Source organism: Pipistrellus kuhlii, unplaced genomic scaffold (genome assembly GCF_014108245.1).
Source record: "Pipistrellus kuhlii isolate mPipKuh1 unplaced genomic scaffold, mPipKuh1.p scaffold_m20_p_24, whole genome shotgun sequence".
Lineage (NCBI taxonomy): Eukaryota > Metazoa > Chordata > Mammalia > Chiroptera > Vespertilionidae > Pipistrellus > Pipistrellus kuhlii.
The window spans coordinates 2,409,724-2,432,362 of NW_023425523.1; the positions used below are offsets into that span (position 1 = coordinate 2,409,724).

General features: G+C 42.2%; 1 protein-coding gene across 6 annotated transcripts in view; it reads left to right on the top strand.

The window, feature by feature from the left end:
• Positions 1–22,149, top strand: part of DENND2C (DENN domain containing 2C) — a 43,346-nt gene extending 21,197 nt beyond the window's left edge. The window contains exons 8-20 of one of the 6 annotated variants that reach the window (XM_045586845.1): positions 2,497–2,541; positions 5,169–5,452; positions 9,028–9,137; positions 10,785–10,854; positions 11,553–11,630; positions 12,090–12,230; positions 12,875–13,023; positions 13,497–13,674; positions 16,367–16,408; positions 17,507–17,612; positions 18,555–18,791; positions 19,027–19,113; positions 20,347–22,149. In XM_045586845.1, coding sequence (XP_045442801.1) covers positions 2,497–2,541; positions 5,169–5,452; positions 9,028–9,137; positions 10,785–10,854; positions 11,553–11,630; positions 12,090–12,230; positions 12,875–13,023; positions 13,497–13,674; positions 16,367–16,408; positions 17,507–17,612; positions 18,555–18,791; positions 19,027–19,113; positions 20,347–20,378 — 1,559 coding nt within the window. In that variant the 3' untranslated portion in view covers positions 20,379–22,149. Of the gene's footprint in view, positions 1–2,496; positions 2,542–5,168; positions 5,453–9,027; positions 9,138–10,784; positions 10,855–11,552; positions 11,631–12,089; positions 12,231–12,874; positions 13,024–13,496; positions 13,675–13,820; positions 13,854–16,366; positions 16,409–17,506; positions 17,613–18,554; positions 18,792–19,026; positions 19,114–20,346 lie in introns of those variants that run through there. The other 5 variants (XM_045586847.1, XM_045586846.1, XR_006742562.1 and 2 more) reach the window with 5 other exon arrangements.
• Positions 22,150–22,639: the final 490 nt, after the last annotated feature.

Below are 22,639 nucleotides of genomic sequence, written 5' to 3' on the forward strand. Positions count from 1 at the left end.
ACAGTGTAACAATTATATCTGAAAGTGAAATTCTTCATGTTACAATTCAAGACTCTTTCTTCTTACTCTGCGATGATTAAAATGAACGGGCCACCATTTTAAATGTCAGTTTTTATATCCTCAAAAGCAATTAGTAAAAGATGTTTCAGTCTTCTGCAGAAGAAATACTTCTGATTATTGTTAATAATAGCTAACATCACTGGATTTACATACTCATGTGTGTATAGTTTCTTTACGTACTCTACCTCATGTGTGTAACATATGACAGCATTAGGAGGTAGGGACTATCCTAATTGTACAGACTAAGAAACTGAGCCAGAAGAGGAAATGTCATTTTAAATTAAGGAGCATGGATCCATAAGGTCTTAACCCTTTTCCGTCACCAACAGTTACTCTCCATTTTTCTCATTAACTTTGGTTTTTAGCATTTTCACTGTCTCCTCTCCATGTTTCCTTGTCTTCACTAAGGATATGGCCAAAGGCTTTTAACTTGTATAACCCAGAACTATATACAGAAAATGAAAACTGATGCTAGATATCATGCTGGATCCTTTCAAACACATTATCATTAGTTTTCTAAAGAGCCTCTGTGGCACATAGCAATCTCACTGTTGAAGACAAGGACATAAATTGTAAGTTGCAAATTATGTACAATATCAGGACACTGGGACCAGGACTAATTCTAAAAGAACATTATCTTTTTCCCAGATTAACAGCAGTCTATTGATAACTGTATTCTCCAGATATGGCATCCTCAGTAGGTTATTCCGATATCTTATTCAAATGCTTTATGCCTTATGGATTAGGAACATTTTAGTAAATTCAATTGTAAAACAAGTTTTTGAAGAGACAAATTATTTTGTCACTGCATCATTATTAAAAAGGAAAAAAAATCAACAGCCTGAATTGCCAACTTCTAGCGCTCACACACACACACACACACACACACGCACACGCACACGCACACACACACACACACACAAACGCAGTCCTTAAGTGTAACCCTTCCCTTTAGGACTGTTTTTCGTTTGTGTGGCTCAAAGACAATATGCATTTACCCAGTCTGTGGCCAACTTCTCCAGCGGGCCAGGGGGTTTCTCTCAGGCCTGAGGATCTCCTGGCTCCATGGTCACTGTTCTCTGATGTTTGTTTTCCTTCTTACGCTTCTGTCTGCTTATCAACGATATCTAGTAGGACCAGATAATTGTATTTACCTTCTGTGTCAGTACATGCTGAGCTGTACTGAATCTATTCCAACCTAAACATTTCTTAAGTTTCAGTTATCAGAATTACAGAATGATTTAGTGCCATTCTTCAATTCTGCCATTACAATTTTGCATGTTAAAGTTACACATAAAAAGGAACAGCCTAGTACTTTTTTGATCCCTATAGATTCTGTGTAGATTTGGGTGGCTTATAAACCCCCTACCCCTTACCCTTAACCTTCATTTAGTGTCCCAGAGTGCAAGTCACCAAATAATAGATGTGACAGTATTATAAGGTCTTTTCCAGTTATAGTACCTCTCCTCCCTTTTCCCTTGCTTTTCTTTCTTTCCTTAAACTTCCTAGGCTCCCAGAGAGTGCCTGCGGCTAAGGACCCAGGAGCAGACAGGTTGTTCCTTCATACCAAACAGTGTTCAGAGCCTCAGTATACTTTTTGTCATGGTGGTTAATGTGAAGTTACAAACATATGTGGTACCCAATATTTAAAAAGCTAATCTTTCTGTAACTTCTCTTAGGTCCCTGGGTCTTGTTTTCCCTGGTACATTTTATGTGCGGCTGCGGCTAGTTGCCTACCCAAGCAGCCATCTTGGATTCTCTCCTCCCTGGTACATTTTAAATTTTCCCCTTTCTTCACATTTTATTTTTGCCCTAACTTTTCAGACTTAATCTAGAAATTTTTTGTTCACTTGTAAAACACTCTCCTGTAAAAATATAGCTCTCATTCTCAAGAAACTTAAAATTTGTTTGGGAAAAATAAGAGCAATTTAAAGCAGAATTTCGAATAGAAGAGTTCAGTTTGGCCTGGAGTTAGCTTGGAGAGATCATAAAAAAGAGATTGTTACTTCATCAACTTATTTGGTAATCCCCTTTGCCCCAACATTTTCCATGATTTTAAATTCATAGTTTGTTCTGTGTTGAGATTTTTCTTTAGTCGGGTTGGTGTTCAACCTTGGATACTTTATTCGAGAATTTAAAGATGAGGAGATGGATGTAGAAATAGACTCCAAACTAGACTTCTTAAAACTAGTCTGAACTACTGTTAATTTCTAGGATCAGGAAGGGAGGGTGTGGGAAGAAGACGGATAGAGTGTTTTCTCCTCTGGGCCTTTTGTTTTCTGTGACTGTCCTGCCCTGGTGTAACTCAGTGGTTGGAGACAGGCTCAGCTTTCCTGACTCCAAGCCCCAGGTCTGTGGAGGTTTCACATTGTTTCCATCCTCCTGAACTTCCTACCGGTGGACAAATACAGATGGAAACTACCTCTCTCTTTTCAGGTGAAACCAGTGGGAACGAAAGTGATGCCGAGTATCTGCCAAAGAGTGAGTGAGTCAATGGGCTGCTCCCTTTCTCGTGATGATCACGGCATAGGTGGGGTGGCACCTGCCGGTGTGATTAAGCATGTTTTCCCACAAGAAGTGTCATATTGTAGGAGATTTTTTCAGTATAAGAGCTTGTTGAGATTTGGCAAACTAAGCAGCACACTGTCAGATGTCTGACAGCATTAAACATCTCCCAGAGTGGAGCGAGGCAAACCCTCATGGAGCTAAGATGGAATGTTCTTAGGGGAGTGGCAGAGCTGCGTGTCCAGACAAATGTGTAGACATTTCCCAGAGCCAAAATAGGGTATGTGTGAATCATCCCCTGAGACAAATACTTGTCATTCAGTATCAGATTTTTCACAGTCACTCAAGTGTAAGTTAGTGACGTTGGTATCTCTGATACTGGGACAGAAAACTTTGATCTTTTTCTTCTTCATAGGCATTTATATTCCAAACTAGAGACCCAGTGCATGAAATTCGTGCATGCTGGGCGGGTCCCCTCAGCCCAGCCTGCACCCTTTCCAATTTGGGACCCTTCGAGGGATGTCTGACTGCCCATTTAGGCCTTATCCCGGTAAGACTAAATGGGCAGTCGGACATCCCTCTCACAATCCAAGACTGCTGGCTCCCAACTGCTTGCCTGCCTGCCTTCCTGATTGCCCCTAACTGCTTTTGCCTGCCAGCCTGATCATCCTGTAACCACTCCCATGCCAGCCTGATTGATGCCTAACTGTTCCCCTGCCAGCCCTTTTTCCCCTAACTGCCCTCCCTTGCAGGCCTTGTCCCTCCTAACTGCCTTCCCCTGATGGCCATCTTGTGGTGGCCATCTTTGAATACATGGGGGCAGCCATCTTGTGTGTTGAAATGATGGTCAATTTGCATATTACTATTTTATTAGATAGAATTATTGTGCCATTTATTTTTTGTTAGACTATAGAATATGCCATGCAGTTTTTGCTATATTTGTTGTTTCACTTCATGGTGCTTGATACCCTTCCTTTAATGGATTCTCACAGGAACTTTGTCAGTTCCTGTTTGACTGGCAAACGAGGCATGGAGAAAGTAGGAGACATGAATATTCAAAGCTGTGTGCAGGGCAGTTCCAAGTCTGATACCCTGATCTTATGATTAACAATCAGGTGCTCCCTCCACTGGCCTGAATTAGTTCAGGTGTTTGATTCTGCAGCCTGAAGGTGAAACTTAAGTCAGCATCAGGTTCAGCCTGGATGTGCACAGATGGCTAATTCAGTGCTGTTGATACTGAGAAACAGGACCTAAATTTTTCTTGACTTGAACTGAACCCTTTGGAATAAGTAAAAATTTTTCCTAGAGTACTAAATGTACTAGATAATTCTGGGAAGCCACTCCTAGATGTATTTTTGATCCATAGTGTAACTCTTTGGGGGGCATAATGCATCATAAATTTTTTTAAAAAATCAAAATGATTAGTCAGAGGATGAGTCTTTCCACTGTTGGCACAGAATGACACATAGGCAAGTCAATGAGCCACTTGGATTATTTCTTCTGCAGGTACTACCCTTCCCCTTGGGGGACACTGTCTCAGATTGTTCAGAATTAGAGATAAATGAACATAAAGGATAAATGCAAGCCAGTGTTGAGTGGTATTGCTTGCACTGTTTAAGTAGTATGTTTTTATCCTTTTGAGAAATAGTCTGTGAATGGATGTCTTCTACTTCAATTATTTTCTCTTGCATTTAGTATCGTTTATTGATATTTATTTCAGAGACAAAGGGAGAGGAAGGGAGAGATAGAAACATCAATGATAAGAGAGAGTCATTGATCGGCTGCCTCCCGCATGCGCCACACTGGGCATCGAGCCTGCAACCCTGGCCTGAGCCCTGACCAGGAATCAGACTTCAACCTTCTGGTTCCTAGGTCAACTCAACCGAGCCATGCCTGCTGGGCTAGCATCATTTACTGATAAAAGTGCATGTCCATTATTAGAGCTGTGTGCCAAGGAGAGAAGGAAAAAGGACAGTTTCTTTCACATGAGAATAGTTTTGTTTTAATTTTTTTTTTTTTTAGGAGGAAATGGAAGAGGCTGTTTTATTTTTATTTTATTATTTTTTTAATATATTTTATTGATTGATTTTTTTACAGAGAGGAAGGAAGAGGGAGAGAGTTAGAAACGTCAATGAGAGAGACCAGCTGCCTCTTGCACAACCTCTACCGGGGATGTGCCCGCAACCAATGTATATGCCCTTGACCGGAATCGAACCTAGGACCTTTCAGTCCGCAGAATGACTCTCTGCCACTGAGCCAAACCGGTTTCGGCTGTTTTAATTTTATCAAACTCAATGTGTTTGCCCTCTGTAGGACTCAGTTCTTTTATCATATCATCTTCCTCTCTACCCCAACATGATTTCATGGTCCCAATAGTGATATCTTTGATCAGGCCAGTGCTTTTGCCTGACATGTTCCGTATGTCCTGGTGTTAGGCCATGAAAGATGGGGTAACATAGAGCATGTGTTGGGACATAAGAGAATCAGTCCCAACACAGGGCCCCAAGTGCTTGTGAGAATCTGCACTTGACCCTCAAGCCTGTCATAGCCCTAACAGGTATGTCTGTGTGGCAGATGTTGGTGAGTCAACATTCCTTCAGCAGTAGCTGAGGGAAGATTAGTCCTGAGTGGGTTGCGACCTCTGGTGCTAGAGGGAAGCCGGCTTCCATGGAAAACACGGCTCCGTGCTGTCGTTGCAGATCGCCACAAGCGCTTAGCGCAGCTGCAGCAGTGTGCCAAGAGGAACCCCCACTACCAGACCTTAGAGCGCGACCTCATTGAGTTACAGGAGCAGCAGCTGTTTGAACTCTTTGTGGTTGTGTCTCTCCAGAAGAAACCATCAGATATAAGCTACGTTCCCCAGGTCATTCAGCAGTTCCCTGGCAAGGTAGGTGCAAGAAGGCAGGGGGCACTCAGGAATGTTCCTGTGTCTCTGCGTGTATTTATTTCCTCTTGTTTCTTGTTGTCTCTGTCAGCTTTTAGTAGTGTGCTGTACTTCCTATAGGGTCTGGTAGATGACTCTGATGACATATACATATATATGTTTTTATTGATACCAGAAAAGAAGGGGAGAGATAGAAACATCAATGATGAGAGAGAATCATTGATCAGCTGCCTCCTGCATGCCCCACAACCAGGCATGTGACCTGACCAGAAATTGAACCGTGACCTTCTGGTTCATAGGTTGACGCTTAGCCACTGAACCATGCAAGCCAAGCTCTGATGACATCTTATGTCAAGCATGAGCTGCCACCTCAAGGGAGGAAAAAGCTCATTATCCAAGTTTGTGCTTTATTTTTCACTCTGCTATTTACTAAGTGACCTCTAACAAGTTACAGAGCCTCCATTTTCTCATCCTTATTGAAGGGAATAATAAATGCGGCCGAACAGGGTAGGAGTTTAGAGCATGAATTCTAAACCAACTATCTGCATTTGCCATTTATTAGCTGTGTGACTCGTAGCAATTACATAACTGCTCTGTGCCTCGGTTTCTTCATTTATAAAATGGAGGGAATCATAATAGTGTCCATTCCACTAAGCAGTGATGAGGACTAAATAGCTGTATAAGGCCCTTTGAACAGTGTCTAGCCCACAGTAAGTACCATATAGTGTTAGCCATTATTAATGGGGATTTAACAACATAATGTATGTGAAGTGCCATCCCTGGAACATGGTAAGGACTTGCCAAATGGTAGCTATTATTTTTTTTACTGGAAGCTATTATTAACAATATTATTTAGTTTGCTCTGCCTTTTTCAAAACATGATTCATTCATTCATTTCATCAAATATTTCTTAAATATCTACCGTTTGCCAATATTAGGTGCTAGGAATACAAATGAAAAAGATCTTGGTCCCTGCCCGTGAACACAGGGCTTAGAACACAGACCCCAGATGTGGCTCTGAGCTTCGTGGCAGCAAAAACAGAGAGAGGAACATGATCATTGCATCAGGGCTTGCAAACCATGGCCTCTGAGCAAATTGAGACTACAAACTTTCCCCCCTCCCTATTTGTGGTGTTTTGTAAAAATAATAACAGTAAATTACTTGTTGCCAATGTTTAAAAATCAAATTTCACATAAAAACCTGTGCTTCTGCTTTTTCCTGAGAAACTGGAAAGCCTACCCGCACTCAGCCTACATTCCTGAGCGGCAGGAATTGGCTGAAACTGAGTAAGCCATGGCTGACTTCATGGGCACGTGACCAGCACAGTCACATGAGGCCCCTCCCTCAGAGGGGCCCTGTGCTGGGGACTGAATGCTCTGCAGTCCCCATTGCAATTCTTAATAACGTTGCCTTTGAATTTGTGTTTTGGAAGTGAGATCCGGTGGGACAAGGAGGCAAGAGGCTAGGTCTTAAGTGCTCGGTTCATGCATGGTCGCACCTCTTGCCACCTCCCCAGGATGGTTCTCTACTTGTCCTCCCCCCTGCCCCCTGGTTTCCTGGGCCCTGTCTGACTTTCCCCCTTCTGCCCCTACTCAGTAACTACTGCCCTCTCTGTCCCTGGCAGGGGCTTGGGCACAGGCATGGAGAAGGTCAGGATCAGGCAAGCATTGCCCCACAGCATCTCTAGCCAATGCATGGCGAGATCGTCCCTGCCTGGGCTGGCAGTGCCACTCACGTTCAGCGGCTGCCTTGGTGGGGCAAGAACTTGCACCACCCTCAACCCGAGCACATGCCCCTGTGGAGGCTACTCCCCCATGGGGGTTGCCCCGCTGGGTGGGAACAGTGGCCCGAGAGATACAGAGAGGCCTGGCTTAGCTTCCTCACCTCTGGTCAGGACACAGTGTCCGTTCTGCATCTGGAAACCCATCAGCTGCTGGGTCACTTGTGCACCGATTGCAGGCCAGGACCTCAGTGAGGGTTGTGAGGGTCTGCGCTTCACCCCAGGATCCTTGTGCCTGAGGGCACATGACATGAAATGGCAAATAAAAACCCCTTCACAGGGTAAAGACCACAGAAGCTGATGTTTTTTATTTTATTTTATGTTTCATGTTTACTGCTTTTAAAACAAGGGCCCACAGCTCACCTTGCATGGTGCTCTGCAGATTCTGTAGCTGGCCCTGGTGAGAGTGATCCCTGTAGATAGGGGCGTTTGCTCACTCTCCAGCTTCCTCCTTGGAGCGCTTCTCTCCTTTAAATCATCTACTCAGCCCGATTAGGACTTTTGGTTTCTAACCTTGAGTTACATGTTTCACTAAAAAAGCTAGTGAAGCATGACTGTACTGGAACTTAAGAGACGTTTCCTGTATGGATTCTCATTTTTTTTAAATTCTCAACAACATCCCTACTATAAATAAGTCAATTAAGTTTAATTTTTTAATAAAATTCCTCAGTGTAGTGTGAGGGCAGGGGGTCATGGCCCTGCTTAATAACATGAGACCATTAGAGTCTAAAATAATGTCAACTAGATGGTCTTGAGGAATCAAATTTTCCATAAAGAGGAACTTCTACCCCCACTCCATTTTTGATATCTTATATTTGCAGAGAGAAATCTTGATGTTGAACCTGTTTTCAACGCAGCCTGAATTAATGGGCTCACAACCAGATAAGGATCCATTGACTCTGCCAGTGACTCAGAAGCGTCTCTGAGCGATTTGTTTAGCATCTTTGTGCACAGAACCCTTACGTTAGGGACGCAAAGAGCTGACCAAGCCCCTCTCGGTCCTATTGCAGGAAACCTTGAATGAAGATGATTGTGAATCATTTAATAATATGCTTTTCCATTTCTTAAGAACTTAATATCCAAGTGACCCAGAATGGCTGCATGTTTTGCTTTAGAAATGAAAGGATAGAGCGTTTATATTAGTTACATGAAGGCAATATGGTAATTAGACTTATTATCTGCTTGTTTTTGTACTAAATTTTCAATGTCTTTTGGTTTAACTAAACTTAGACTGTCCTTTAGGTATAATACCAGACTTGCGCAAAAGGGTCTTCCATGCTGAAATTTTACAGGAAGTTGCAAACCAGTAATTATGTAGCAAAGAATACATGCTAAGGGAAATGATAATATATGGAGTGGATTCTAAACATTCTTTTCTGAAAAGCATTCATCTGCTTTTTCAAAACATCTTTGGTTATTGATCAGAGAGTGTCTAGAGCTGACTAGGTTTCTGCTATCTGTGTGTTTATTCTAGAACTAGAAAAAATCTATATTATAGAATAGATTTTTATTTATTTGATGTTCCATATTCGGTTATCGCTCTTACATCAGATTGTAGGATCTCCACTATACCATTACTGTGTAAAAATAGGATTTTTTATTCTCAGTAACTTTGTTCTCAATGCATCTTCAGTGGTTACCAGTCTTGGCCTTTCTGTTTCGTTAAACAGCACAAAACTATGCTGAGATACTATTTAGACTCATCAGAGACCTCTTTTCCCAAGACCAGGCTGAGGACTTTATTTCTGTTCTCCACTTGCATAGAATATTAGTCACCTGCATTGTTATCTTTTTCAGGGTGATCATGGCTTTAAGCAATCCAAAGACACTGAAGAGAGGCTCAAAGTTATCCCCAAATTTTGTTTTCCTGATTCGAAGGACTGGGCTCCAACCTCAGAACTCAAGAGGTAAGTAGCTACTTTATCTGGTTTCTATTTGTTGGAACTAGAAACAGAGAATCAGACAGAGGCTTGGGAAGTGGGGGAGCCAGCAGTGAAGCGGTGTGGACTGTAGCAGGTCAAGGAGGGAGGGGATGGGGGGCGGGGGAGGAAAGGAAGAAACAGAATTAGAACATTTCCTCTTGGGACTCAGGAAAAAAACACAAGGAATAATGTCAGTGTCCAAGAGAAAACAAGTGTGAGTGTCCACTTCGCCAGTCCTGCAGAGGAAAAAGTTCCACAACCAGACATGCCACCAAGTGGATAGAAAAGGGAAAGCCACCTTAGGGACTCAGAAGCAGGTCAGACAGAGCACTGCATCCGTTGATAGAAGCAGCCGCAGTCCAGTTTGTATGAGCCCTGTGAGAGGCTCCCGTGTGGGACATGTAGAATGTTGAGAGGGGAGTTATGCGCGCATGCTGCTTGTAAATTGGTAACTGCTTTGTTCAAAACTGTAATTCTTGATCGTGCCGTTGGACTGGAAGGGTGTTTATGTGAACCATGTCACATGGCGCCGACCTGCTGGGAGACAGCCTCAGCTGTTGCCAAAGGAGCCCTGCCCTTCCACCTCCGATTGCCTCTAGACTAAGCCGCTGGCTCCCATAACCAGTCTAGCCTGATCGCCGCTCTCATCGCTGCACCATCAATCCTGAGGCTTTTGTGCTGGCAGTTACACTTCCAGCACAGAGACCCCTTCTTCCTTCTGCCCTGACTCCCCATCCTATCACACCCCACCCAGACAAGTTATGTGTGTTTATTCTAGAACTAGAAATTCCTGCACTCGTAGGGTCGCTATTGGCTGCCGCCAGGGGCTCCCTCCCTCCCCTGGCCGGTCCCGCCCCCTGGTCGAACTCCCAGGTGAACTAGTTGAGGGGACAATTTGCATGCTACACTTTTATTATATAGGATATTCGGAAAATACAGAGAAGTAAATAAAAAGCAGAAGTTAGAAGTTACTGGCATTCTGCTTACTCAGAGATAATCACTGTAACTATTTTGGCATATTCCCTTCCAGTCTTCTATTTTGGCCTTATATAGACACATGTACTTGCTGTTCAAATTTGGACTTTTTCATAAATGAACTCACTTCTTAGCATCTGTAAGTCTTCTTTTCATAAATTATCTCTGCATATATTTTCTCTATGTTTCTAATGAGGCTTTGGTGATTTTCCTATGGACAGTATCCTTAATTTTTACATAGTAAGGATACTATCCTTTGCCTATCACTATATGGCTTCTCATAACTAAATAGAAGAATTTTTGAAGGGAAAAATAGTTTATCACAATCACTTACAGCTTTTTTATATGCTTGGCTAAATTGGACATTCAACAAAAGGAAAACAGGCTTGATGAATAACTAGACTGGATAAATAGAAAGTAAAAGGAGGCAATAACAACAGCAATTCATCCTCTACCTGTTCTCTCACTCCAGTGCAGGGAGGACATTGCCAAGGCCTGGCTTTCCCTCGGGAGCAGTGTGACTTGCAGTAAAATAATATTAATCCCTCCTCTTACAGTCACTGCTGTTAGACTAATTGTCAATTGTTTGTTCTATGAGGAATGTCAAACAATTGTTTGGATCTCAAACTAGTTCCTGTTTTTGTTTTTTGTTTTTAGTGAGACGTTCTCCTTTGTCTTAACTGGTGAAGATGGGAGCCGGTGGTTTGGTTACTGTAAGAAGCTTTTGGTAAGTTGCAGACTCGTGCTCCAGGCAGGGTTGGTCAAGGAGCAATAGAATCACACTAGGAATTTCAGAAACGCTATCTCCCGATGAGTTTGAAGGCTACTCAATGATCTGTGTGTTGCTAGCTTGTTTGGCTCAGTGGATAGAGCATTGACCTGCGGACTGAAGGGTCCCTGGTTCCATTCTAGTCAAAGGCACAGGCCTGGGTTGCAGGCTCGATCCCCAGTTGGGGGCGTGCAGGAGGCGGCCCATCAATGATTCTCGCCATCGATGTTTCTGTCTCTCTCTCCCTTGCTGTTCCTCTCTGAAGTTAATAAAAGCATTTTTTAAAAATGATATGTGTGTTAAAGAACCTGTGTTAGCAAGATTGAGGTTAGCCACAAAGTATTTTAGAGTAAAAGGGTGTGGATTTATTTTATTTGTATGTTTGTAATAAAGAAACCACTGACACAGTGGCTGCATCAGTCTGGGTATATTTGAGCCAATCCAGGGCTCTGAGTTACTTTCTTCTTGCTTGAATGTCCCCACTAAACCCGGAGTAGTTATGCTATCATAGTTTAGCATTTTCCCATCTTTCAGTGTTCACTGAGAATCAGAACCTTGATTTCTACTCTGTATTACAGAGTATTAAGAGAGTGTTAATAGTCCAAATCAGTAACAACTTACGCTGCTTAATTTTTGCTTTGTGTGTTCTCTTTCAGCCAGAAGGCAGAGGAAAGCGCCTGCCCGAGGCTTACTGCGTGGTCAGTCGCCTGGGCTGCTTCAACCTCTTCTCAAAGGTGAGCAGGGAGTGCTGTGGGCAGTGGCCGCCTCACCGGGCTCTGAGCGAGTGGTTCCCGACGACGTAGGTCAGGGCCACGGGTTTGAGGCTTAAATCTCTAACCCAGACGCTCTGGCCCTGCCCCTTAGGTTGGTTTGCTAAACCCCCCAGCTTATAGGAGAACATAGCCTGAAGCTAACTTGTCTCATTCCCCATCCCCTCCCCTAACTGCAGGAAATAAAAAGGGACGCATCATCATCTAAAAATAAGTTGATTCATTTTAATAACTTTTCTTGGGGATACAAAGATACCCCCCAAGAGATATAATGCCTTTAATTAAGGCAGATAATGCTGAAGCTTATTTTTTTTAATCTGTTGGTATTATTTTTAAATTTGGGAGCTGAGTTTGTCAGTTGGTTAAAAGGATTCATTATGTCTTTTGACGGAGTTCCTAATAAAAGAACGTGTGTGTGTGTAGATTTTGGACGAAGTAGAGAAGAGAAGAGAGATGTCTCCAGCTCTGGTTCACCCCTTCATGCGAAGTGTCATGGAAGCTCCTTTCCCGGCCCCGGGACGCACCATCACAGTGAAGAGCTACCTCCCTGGGGCTGGAGACGGGGTAAGTTTGCTCATTCTGAAAAGGTTTGAGAGCTGCCAACAAGCAGGCCTGACATTAGGAGGCAGTTTCCAGAAGCCTCCGGGGATAGTTTTCCCTTCTCGGTGCAGAAGGTGAACAGTATGGAACATTTTAGTCTCACAAAGCACCAGAGAAATATCCAGATGAGCCACTTCGCAATGACAGTTTCAGTCATTACAATAAATTGTGATAAATGAAGATTATACTACTACTAGAAGATAATTGCAAGAGTAGGCCTTCCTTCCCTTGACTGCCAGCATCGCCTTTGCTCCAGCCTGGAGCTACCTTCTGCTATTCCTCTGGCCCAGAGCTGCCTTCTGCATCTCACCTTGTTGTGTCAATTTGCATAGTCCCTCCTTATTGGATGTGGGCGTTGTCAACTTTGTCTCAGAGTTACGGTCAATTTGTATATTCCATCTTTATTAGATAGGATTGGCAGTGAGATAAAGAATTTTACCAGAAATTCACAAAATTACAAAGGTGTTCAGTCTTGGGATTAGACTAGACAGCTTTACAAACTGTAGCAGACCCTTTTCTTGAATTTGACCTGTAGAAGAATAACAGGATCCATTAGGCCTGTCATTAGCATTGCACCAGCTCCCCTGATTCAGATTCTTGCATTGCAGTCGGTTGAACTCTGCCGACCACTGGATTCCCGGCTGGAACATGTGGACTTTGAATGTCTCTTTAAGTGCCTGAGTGTGTGTCATCTGATTCGGGTCTGTGCGTCTCTCCTTTTGGAGCGAAGGGTAATCTTTGTGGCCAACAGCCTAAGGTGAGAAATAAGTAAATTATGTTACTTCCTACTGGTGTTTTATGGATTTTGACCATTTTAAAATTTGGGCATATTAATAAAACTATAGGATCTCCATCAGTTACCTAATGCCGTAGTGACATGGATAATTCTAAATGGTAAATAATCCAAAGCCTATTTGCACTAAGCTTATACCAGTGACTTTTGTGTGTTGCAATTCATTTACCTTTCTAAATGTGTTTTTGCTTAAGCTGTTAAAAATTGGTATTGCTTTTCTATGTACACACCAATTTTTATCGATATACAATGGAAGTTCCAGACTTTCAGAAAATTAAGTTAAAATTTTAAAGAAAATGTTAAACATTAATGAGTAATCACAGAATTGTTCACCTGTGCTCACTATCTGGCATCGGTTGGTAATTCTGACATAACATCTGCAGTGCCCTCCATGGCATGTTCTGTGTGTGACACCATTTGCTTTCTCCTCTGGCCAGCACCCTGTCAAAGTGTGGCCATGCTGTGGTTGCCACACTGTATCCATTCACCTGGCAGCACACCTACATCCCCGTCCTGCCAGCGTCCATGATCGACATCGTGTGCTCACCTACTCCGTTCCTCATCGGCATCCTGTCTTGCTCCTTACCGCAGCTCCAGGACCTGCCCATTGAAGAGGTGAGAGGGGAGCAGTGCCCGGGGAAAGACTGGCGCGCTGACAGTGAAAACAAGTGATCTTTAAGAGCGATGGGGTTGTCAATTAATACTAGCATATAATTATTCTTACTGCATTATGCTGTCATATTTTTATCTTTTTACTACAATAAGAAAAATTCTACAGTATTCCTGAATCTATGGTACACATATCTTATTTACAATAATGAACTATGGACTCGTGTTATTTTGAAGGTTAGATTTTTTATTATTATTATTGATTTCAGAGAAGAAGGGAGAGGGAGAAAGAGAGAAACATCAATGATGAGAGAGAATCACTGATTGGCTGCCTCCTGCACACCCCACACTGGGGATTGAGCCCACAACTCGGCCTGTGCCCTTGTCTGGAATCCAACCCAGAACCCTTCAGCCCGCAGGCTGACACTATCCACTGAGCCAAACCGGCTATGGCAGGTCTTTTTTTATTTTTAAGTCAAACATAAAAACTACTCTGATTTAACTCCAAAATTATTTCAAATGTAACCCACGTGTAGATGAGTGCCCAGAACAAAACGTGCAGCTCAGTGAACTATCACAATGTTGCCTATGTAACCAACACTGAATAGAGTGGGAACATTGCAGCCATAGAAACATCGCCAGCCTCCCTCCCTCTTCCCAGAAGTCCCCTCAGACCTCCTCCTAGTCACTGTTCCCTTCCCCACCCCCCACAGAAGGTAACCACTGTCTTACTTTTGTGGTGTTTATGTACTTGTTTTACTGCATAGTTTTACATCTAGGCATGCAACCCTACGTAATAGAGTTCAGTTTTGCCTGGTTTTAAGTTTGATATAAATGGACTCATACAGCATATATATCGATATTTTTTGAATGGCTTCTTTGGATAGCATTATGTCTATAAGATTCATCCATGTTGATGAATTTAACAGTGATTTGGTCATTCTGATTGTGTGTAGTATTCCATTGTGTGAATGTGCCACAGTTTTCTTATCTATCCTCCCATTGTTGGATATTTGAGTTGTTTCCAGTTTGGGGTTATTATGAATAATGCGCTGTAAATATTTTTGTATTTGACCCTGGGTTTATATATGTGCATGCAGTTCTATGGGTATATACTTGAAAGTGGAGTTGCTGGGTTATAGGGTAATCATATCTTTAACTTTAGTAAATAAAGTCCATACTGCTTTCCAAAATAGTTGTGGCAAGCTAACCTCCCTCCAGCAGTGTATAAGAGCTCCTATCGCACATCTCACCAACAACACTTGTCATCATCAGTCTGTGTAACTCAGCCTCTCCGGTGGGTGTGTAGTGGCATTCTCACTGCGGTTTAATTTGCATTCCTTGATTACTATTGAGGCTGAGCATTTTTCTATATGTTTATTGGCCTTTTGAACATCATTTTATATAAAATTTATTGCCTATTTTTCTGCTGGATTGTTCATCCTCACTGATTTGTAAGAGGCCTTTTTATATTTTGGATACCTGCCCTTTATGGATTGCCTTTTCATTCTCCAAAATGGCATTTTTTAATGCACAGAAGTTCTTAATTTTAATGTGGTCAGAATTATCAATCTTTTCCTTGATTGAGTTGTTTTGTTTTTATATGTGTGAGCTACTTAAGTTTTTCTTTATATTAACTTTATGTAGATGTCCTTCTACTTATATCCTGGAAGCTGTGGAAGCTTTATTTTTGTGCCTTTAATTTAAAAAATATATATATATATATATATATATATATATATATATATATATATATATATATATTATATATGTTTATTTATTTCAGAGAGGTTCGGAGAGAGAGAGAGAAACATCGATGATGAGAGAGAATCATTGACTGGCTACCTCTTGCATGCCCCACACTGGGAATCGAGCCCACAACCCAGGCACGTGCCCTGACTGAGAATCAAACCATGACCTCCTGTTTCATAGGTCAACATTCAACCATTGAACCACACCAGCCGGGCATGTCTTTAATTTTTGGTTCTGAGTCCTGGAACTTGGTCTTTTTTAATATGCTAAGAGGTAGATGTTGTTTTACTTTTTGTCATATGAATAGCCAACTCTCGTAACCATTTACTGAAAGGACTGGTCTTCCCTATTAGGGTTTAAACTCCCCAACCCCCCAGTTTTATCCCATATAATAAAAGCCCAGAGACCCAACGGTGGGACCACCAGAACAACTGGTTGACCAGTGCTATGATGCTCACTGACCACCAGGGGGCAGACGCTCAACACAGGAGCTGTCCCCTGGTTGTCAATGCGTTCACACAGTGGGAGTGCTGCTCAGCTGACCAGGATGAGCAGCTGTTACTGCAGTGGGAGCAGCTACTCAGAGGGTGGGTCTACAGCTGCTTGGCTGACCAGGATGAGAGGTGCTCCCACAGCGGGCTGCTCCCCACAGGCCACGCCCCCACCAGTGCACAAATCCTGTGCACCGGCCTCTAGTTGATATATAATCGACCTATGACATTGTATTAGTATAAGTTGTATAACATAATGATTTAACATATATGTATATTGTGAAATGATTACCACAAAAAATGTAACATTCATCACTGCCCATAGTTAGACATTTCTTTTCTTGTGATGGACACCTTTAGGGTCTATTTTCTTAGCAACTTTCTGACCAAGCAGTGCCTACATATTTCTTTGTGAATGTCTCTGGTTTGACTTGCCTGGCTCCTTTATTCCATAGGTGCTGATAGTTGATCTCTGTGCAGACAAGTTCTTACAGGAGGTGAGTGACAAAGGAGGTGATTACATAATGATTGGGGATAATTAGACAGGAGATATGTGAAAGTACTTAGAGAAGATGAGTCAGGCACTTGGCCTGGTACTGTGGCTGATCATACACGATTGACCTGAACAGTGTGGCTTGGGCTTAGCTGAATATCCTAAAGAAGGAAGGAAGAAACAGATCACAGGTCATTCTCAAAAGAGGCAGCCCTCCCTTCAAGTCCAGACGGGATAACATATAAGCCTCTAATGTAATCAAACGTAACAAACATTTAAAACTGATTATCTCCAAATATTCTGCATCTAATATGTGTAAGACACAGTTTGAGCCCTTAGGCCTTATAGTCTGATGGTAGGGAGGGGGTACAGACATACACATAAAGTTTTAGAAGTGGTATAATAGAAATTTATACAAGGTGTGTACAGTAGGGGCAAAAGAAGACGTGGTCATTTCTTCTGGGTATGAAAGTGGAAGAGAAGTTGGTAATGCCTGCTGAGAGCAGCCCTAGTATATTAAACTGTATGTAGGCTTGTGAACAGGGTTGAAAGAATGTTTCCCTAGACTTTTTTCAAAATCCCTTAGCTCATCATATTTGAAACACCATTTGGGGATGATCTTTTTTAAAAAATATACTTTATTGATTTTTCACAGAGAGGAAGGGAGAGGGATAGATAGCTAGAAACATCGATGAGAGAGATACATCGACCAGCTGCCTCCTGCACACCCCCCACTGGAGATGTGCCCGCAACCAATGTCCATGCCCTTGACCGGAATCGAACCTGGGACCATTCAGTCCGCAGACTGACACTCTATCCACTGAGCCAAACCGGTTTCGGCATTTGGGAATGATCTTTCTCAAGTAGCATAAGACTTGTAGATGAAAGATATTTAATAGAAAGTCCCAGAAATTTTTATGTGTATTATTTGTTTAATATAGTGAAGATGTAGATGCCATCAGCATCTTGGAGTCTGCTCAGTGCGCGAAGGAAGCTTCACACTGACTCCTCAGCCAAATATACAGTCACTGTGGGGTTTGGGGGCCCTAACTAGTGCACTCTCTCTCCAAGTTTATGAACATTTTCAATTTCTTCTCTTAAGGTATCTGACGAGGATGAAATTTTACCACCTAAACTCCAAGCTGCCCTAACACAGATTTTAGAAGAACGAAATGAAATTTTGGCTCAGGAGCAGAATTTCTCACAAGGTACGTGACAGGTGGCCTGAGGACTTGCTATCAAGGCAGTAAATATTTCCTGAGTGCCAGACCCGCTCCAGGACACACAAGGTGGAGTATAGGATTGTGCCTGGGCCCTGAAACGCTTATGATGAGCTTCCCTGCGGACCCTCACTGTGCCAGCCCCCCTCTACTCCAGGACCTTTGCACTTGCTCGGTCCCATTCATGGAAAGCTCTTCCCCAGACAGCCCCCTGGCTCCTGCTCTTGCCTCCATGCCCGAGTGTCACCTTGTCATGAGGCTGTTCCTGCCTGTCCTGTGCGGGGGTGGTAAATTAGTGCAGCTGCTATGGAAAAACAGTATGGAGGTGCCTCAGAAAATTAAAATGAGAATGGCCATACAACCTAGCAATTCCACCTCTGGGTATTTATCTGAAGAAAACAAAACCACTTAATTTAAAAAGGTATGTGCATTCCTATGATCACTGTAGCATGGCTACTAACAGGCAAGATATGGAAGCAACCTACATGTCCATCAGTAGATGAAGGGAAAAAAGATGTGAATGTATATACACAATGGACTATTACTCAGCAATAATACCATTGCATTTGCGACAACATGGATGGACAGTATTATGCTACCTGAAGTAGGTCCGACAGAGAAAGACAAATACTGTATGATCTCATTCATATGTGGAATCTAAAAATTCAAAACAGCCCTAGCCAGTTTGGCTCAGTGGATAGAGCATCAGCCTGTGGACGATGGGTCCTGGTTTGATTCTGGTTAAGGGCACATATCTTGGTTGCAGGCACCTCTCCAGCCAGGGTCCTGATTGGGGCATGAGCAGGAGTATTCCTGTGTTCATTCTCTTATACCTATGATTTCCTAGGCGTCAGTTTTGTGATTAGACCCAGCGTTCCCATAAATACAAAATTTAGAGAACTTTTCTTTTTCTCTTTCATTTTGCATCAGAGGTGACACTCAACTCTCTGGTGTCAGAAGCATTTGTCAGGTTTTTCGTGGAGCTGGTGGGCCATTACTCTCTGAACATGACTGTCACTGAGCGTGGGGAGCGTGTATTCCAACGGGAGCCATTCCGAAAATCTCACACCTCCCGCAGCGTTCGCCACTTCCTGGATCTCTTCATGGAAACTCAGATGTTCGCAGGATTCATCCAGGACCGAGAGCTTCGGAAAAGTGGGGTGAAAGGTCGGTTTCCTCATGAAGTTCCCCCTCCCTATTTAGTGAGCGCTTGGAAGGTTTGGAAATAATATAAACAAAAGATAGCATAGTTGCAAGGACTCAAAATCTGAGTTGTTTATTATGGGAAATGTTTTTTGTAATGTTTTTTTAACTATGAAGATAAAAGTAATGAACACAGAGTTTTATTTAACTGATTTGCAGTCTTGAGGTTGGACAATTTCACCATGAGTTTTCCTTGTAGGTTTGTTTGAGGTCCGGGCCTTCCAGTATTTGGAAACAATTCCTGAGTCTGAACCCAGTGGGGTGAACAGAATTTTGCGGAGTCTCGGTGAGTTGCTGTATCTCCCTATTAGAAAAACGAGGCTGAGAAAAGCTTTTGCAATAAGCATGCCTCATTGCAAAAGCTTTACAATCAGATCAATGAAAAAGCACAAGTAAACTGACCAGAAACCATGACCCTTAATTCCAAAGTGTTTTGGGGCAATAGAAGTCTCTTTCTCAGAGGTTGGGATTCTCCATCAGAGTTGTCTATGGGGCCATTTTCTCAGATGATGCTCCCTTATGATGTAAAAATTTGCATGTCACAATTTTTACTCTTTTCTAGGTCACATCCCTGTGGGAACCTTATAAAAACTAGATTTTTCCCCAGAAAAATATAGTTGAAACATACAAACATTTGCATATCATTTTAGGGTGTTCATGAACCCCCTAACGTCCATCCATGGACTCCAGTTTAAAAACACCTGGCCTAGAGGACATCTGAAACAACAGAGGTTGTCCTGCAAGTCTGATTTTACACATCATAAAGCAACATGGGCCCGACCGCATGGCTCAGCGGCTGAGCATTGACCTATGAACCAGGTGGTCATGGTTCCATTCCCAGTCAGGGCACAAGCCCAGGTTGTGGGCTCCATCCCAACTGGAGGGCCTGCAGGAGGCAGCCTATCAATGATTCTCTCATCATTGATGTTTCTCTCTCTCTCCTCTTCCTTCCCTTCTGAAATCAATAAAAATATATTTAAAAAAAAAGAAATATGGTAGCTTATGATTGTTCAATTATAGTTACCTTTTAAGTTTTCCGTATGATATAGGAAAACTGTGGTGTGCTAGCCCAAAACAACGAAGAACCTTCAGCCTATGGTATTTACATTGGTTTTTGAAATATATATACCCCTGATTAAAATTAGGCCCTGTCCTTAACTACTGAGAGACTATGGACAAATTATGCCTTGGGCTGTTGTTTCATCTTTATACCATGGGGTTAGATTAGATCAGTGGTTCCCAGCTCTGACTACAGTATTATAATCTCTGGGGAGCAGGCCAGTGATTTTAACCTACAGGCAGGGCTGGAAACCACTGGATTAGATGATGTCTGAGTTCTCTTCTACCTCTGCAATTAGACCCTCGGGGGAGGTGGTTAATCACATCAACTGTTAGCTTGATATAGCAGCTTACTCCAGGGCTGTTCTGAATAACTATGTTGTTAATCCCTTGCCCCAGATAATGTACAATAAATAAAAATGAACTAATGAGAGCTCACTATACTTTTTTCTCCCTGTAGGAAGTAAAATGAAATTTCTGCAGAAGAAATGAAATCTCCCACTGCTGTCTCATCCTAAATAGGACAGAAAGTGCCAAAGAAAATATTTTTCCAAGAGTCAGGATGCCCTGAAGTATTCTACAAAATCCTTGAAAGCTGAGAAGGTTACAGAGCAGGCCAGAGTCTTGGAGGAGGATTCTCCTGCTGCTGCTTTGTAATCGCTGGAGAATTGTCGAGAGTCACGTGGAACCAATGCTCTCTTCACTCTGCCTCTTGTTGTTTTTAAGTGGCCTTTGCTACTTGATTCTTGGGCTCATTCTTTGTGTGTTGTGCTTAGGCTATAAAGGCACTTGTCTTTTATCAGGGAAAGACTTGGTGTTGCATTTTTTAAAAAGCAGCTCAAAGAGGAGCACAATGAGAGAAATGCTGAGTTCAAGGTACCAGAGAGGCATGACAGAAGTGGCTTACACTAGCCCTCTACACACAGCTCTCATCACTGAAACACACAGCACCTTTAAGCCTATGGGCTGTTCTTTGTCCAGTGTTCCGTCAAGGGGAATCTCACTTATTGGAAGCCCTATTGTTAGTCCTGTAATTGAGTACCTTGTAACAATAGACTTAATACAACTCCTCCCCCACTCTGTGTGGCACTGGAGTAGCATGTCCCTCATGGTCAACATGAAACTTGTTGGAATTATAACTAATGGGACATGTCCTTCCAAGGACATGAGAACTACCTTTTATTTTACTTTTTTAGTGTCTACTCTATGCCATGCACTGTGGTACATGTATGTATGTCATCTTAGTCTTCAAATCAACTTTTGGAGGTATTTGCATCTCCATTTTACTAGTGAAGAAACTGGAATTCAAAGGAGTTAAGTAACTTGCCCAAAGTTGTACAGTAGAGCCAGAACTAAAGCCAAAACTGTTAGTTGGTGAACACAGATAAAGTTGGTTAGTCCTGAGATGGAAATTTGAGCTGTATGGGATTGTAGCTATTGAAAAGTTTTCTTTTAAGCTGAAGTACCAGAGCCACTCAGCTCTGAGGATAAGGGCCTTCAAACTATAGATGTCTAGATGAGACTCTATTTCGGTTCTCCTAGGATTGTTGGAATTTTTGCTCTAATTAAATTGGAGTCAGGAATATGAACATTTCCTGGGACAACACCACATAATCACCCCAACCTTTAAGGTCTAAAGCTGCAGTAGTGATTGGAAAGAGGAACTTGTCAGTGAGGTATTATTACAACAAATGTCAGTTTTCTTTCTGATGATGGTTTTAATTGGTATAAAAATATTTATTCAAGCTTAACAAAACCTTACAAGGTTTATGAGGATAGTTTATTGACTTGTACAGTATTAGTTCATCCATTCAGGTATGCATGGATGAACTGAAGCAGACACCAGGTAACCGGTGCTACATAATTACTATAGATGTGGGCCCAGCAAATAGAACTGAGCCTATGTCTTTTTTAAAATGTTTATTAAGCAGCTTACCCCAGTGGGGCTTTTACCGGATGTCTCTCCATTTGGTCTCTTCTGACAATCCAACCCGAGAGATCAATCAGTAACTGGGAATTGTCTGTAAATGGGGGTGGGGGTATTATTGTGGTGCATCCTGGCCATCCCTCTGTGAGGAGACCTTTGCTTTCGGGATCGGGTCGTATTTTATCCCTGTAACTGGAGCTGCTTCCTTTCCTGAGGTCTATTTCATTTTGTTTTTGTAAAGTTTTATGAATGCTGGACATGGTTGTAAAATAATTGTTCAAGATGTGTATAAAATGTTGTTTACAGTTCTTCTAATGAATAAATACAAAAATTCCATGGGTCTCTTGGAGAATTTTAAGTAAAATTGCTTAAAATTTAAAGATCTTTTATTTCACTTAAATCTATAGCTAGCACATTTAACAGGTTAAAAGGTAATCCGATGTCACTTTTTCAGATATGATTCTATATAGAGAAAACCCTAAAGACTATCAAAAAAACTATTAGAAACAAACGAATAAAGTTGCAGGATATAAAAATCAATATACTAAAATCCACTACATAAATGACGATCTGACTGACCCGGCTTAATTACTGGGGACATTTTCAGTCACTTGAGAGACAAAAAACTTGGATTTAGATTGCACACACGGCAAGATATATTCTATTACTGGGTGTCCTAACAACGATTGGATTTTATAAATGCCCTGAAAGCAAAACGACAAAATGTTTAAAAGTTGGGGTTGGTGAGCAGTTACCAATCTCGCCCTGGTGTAGATCAGATTCCTTTTGGTAGGCAGACCCTTAAAGCTGGGGACTGGAACCCACT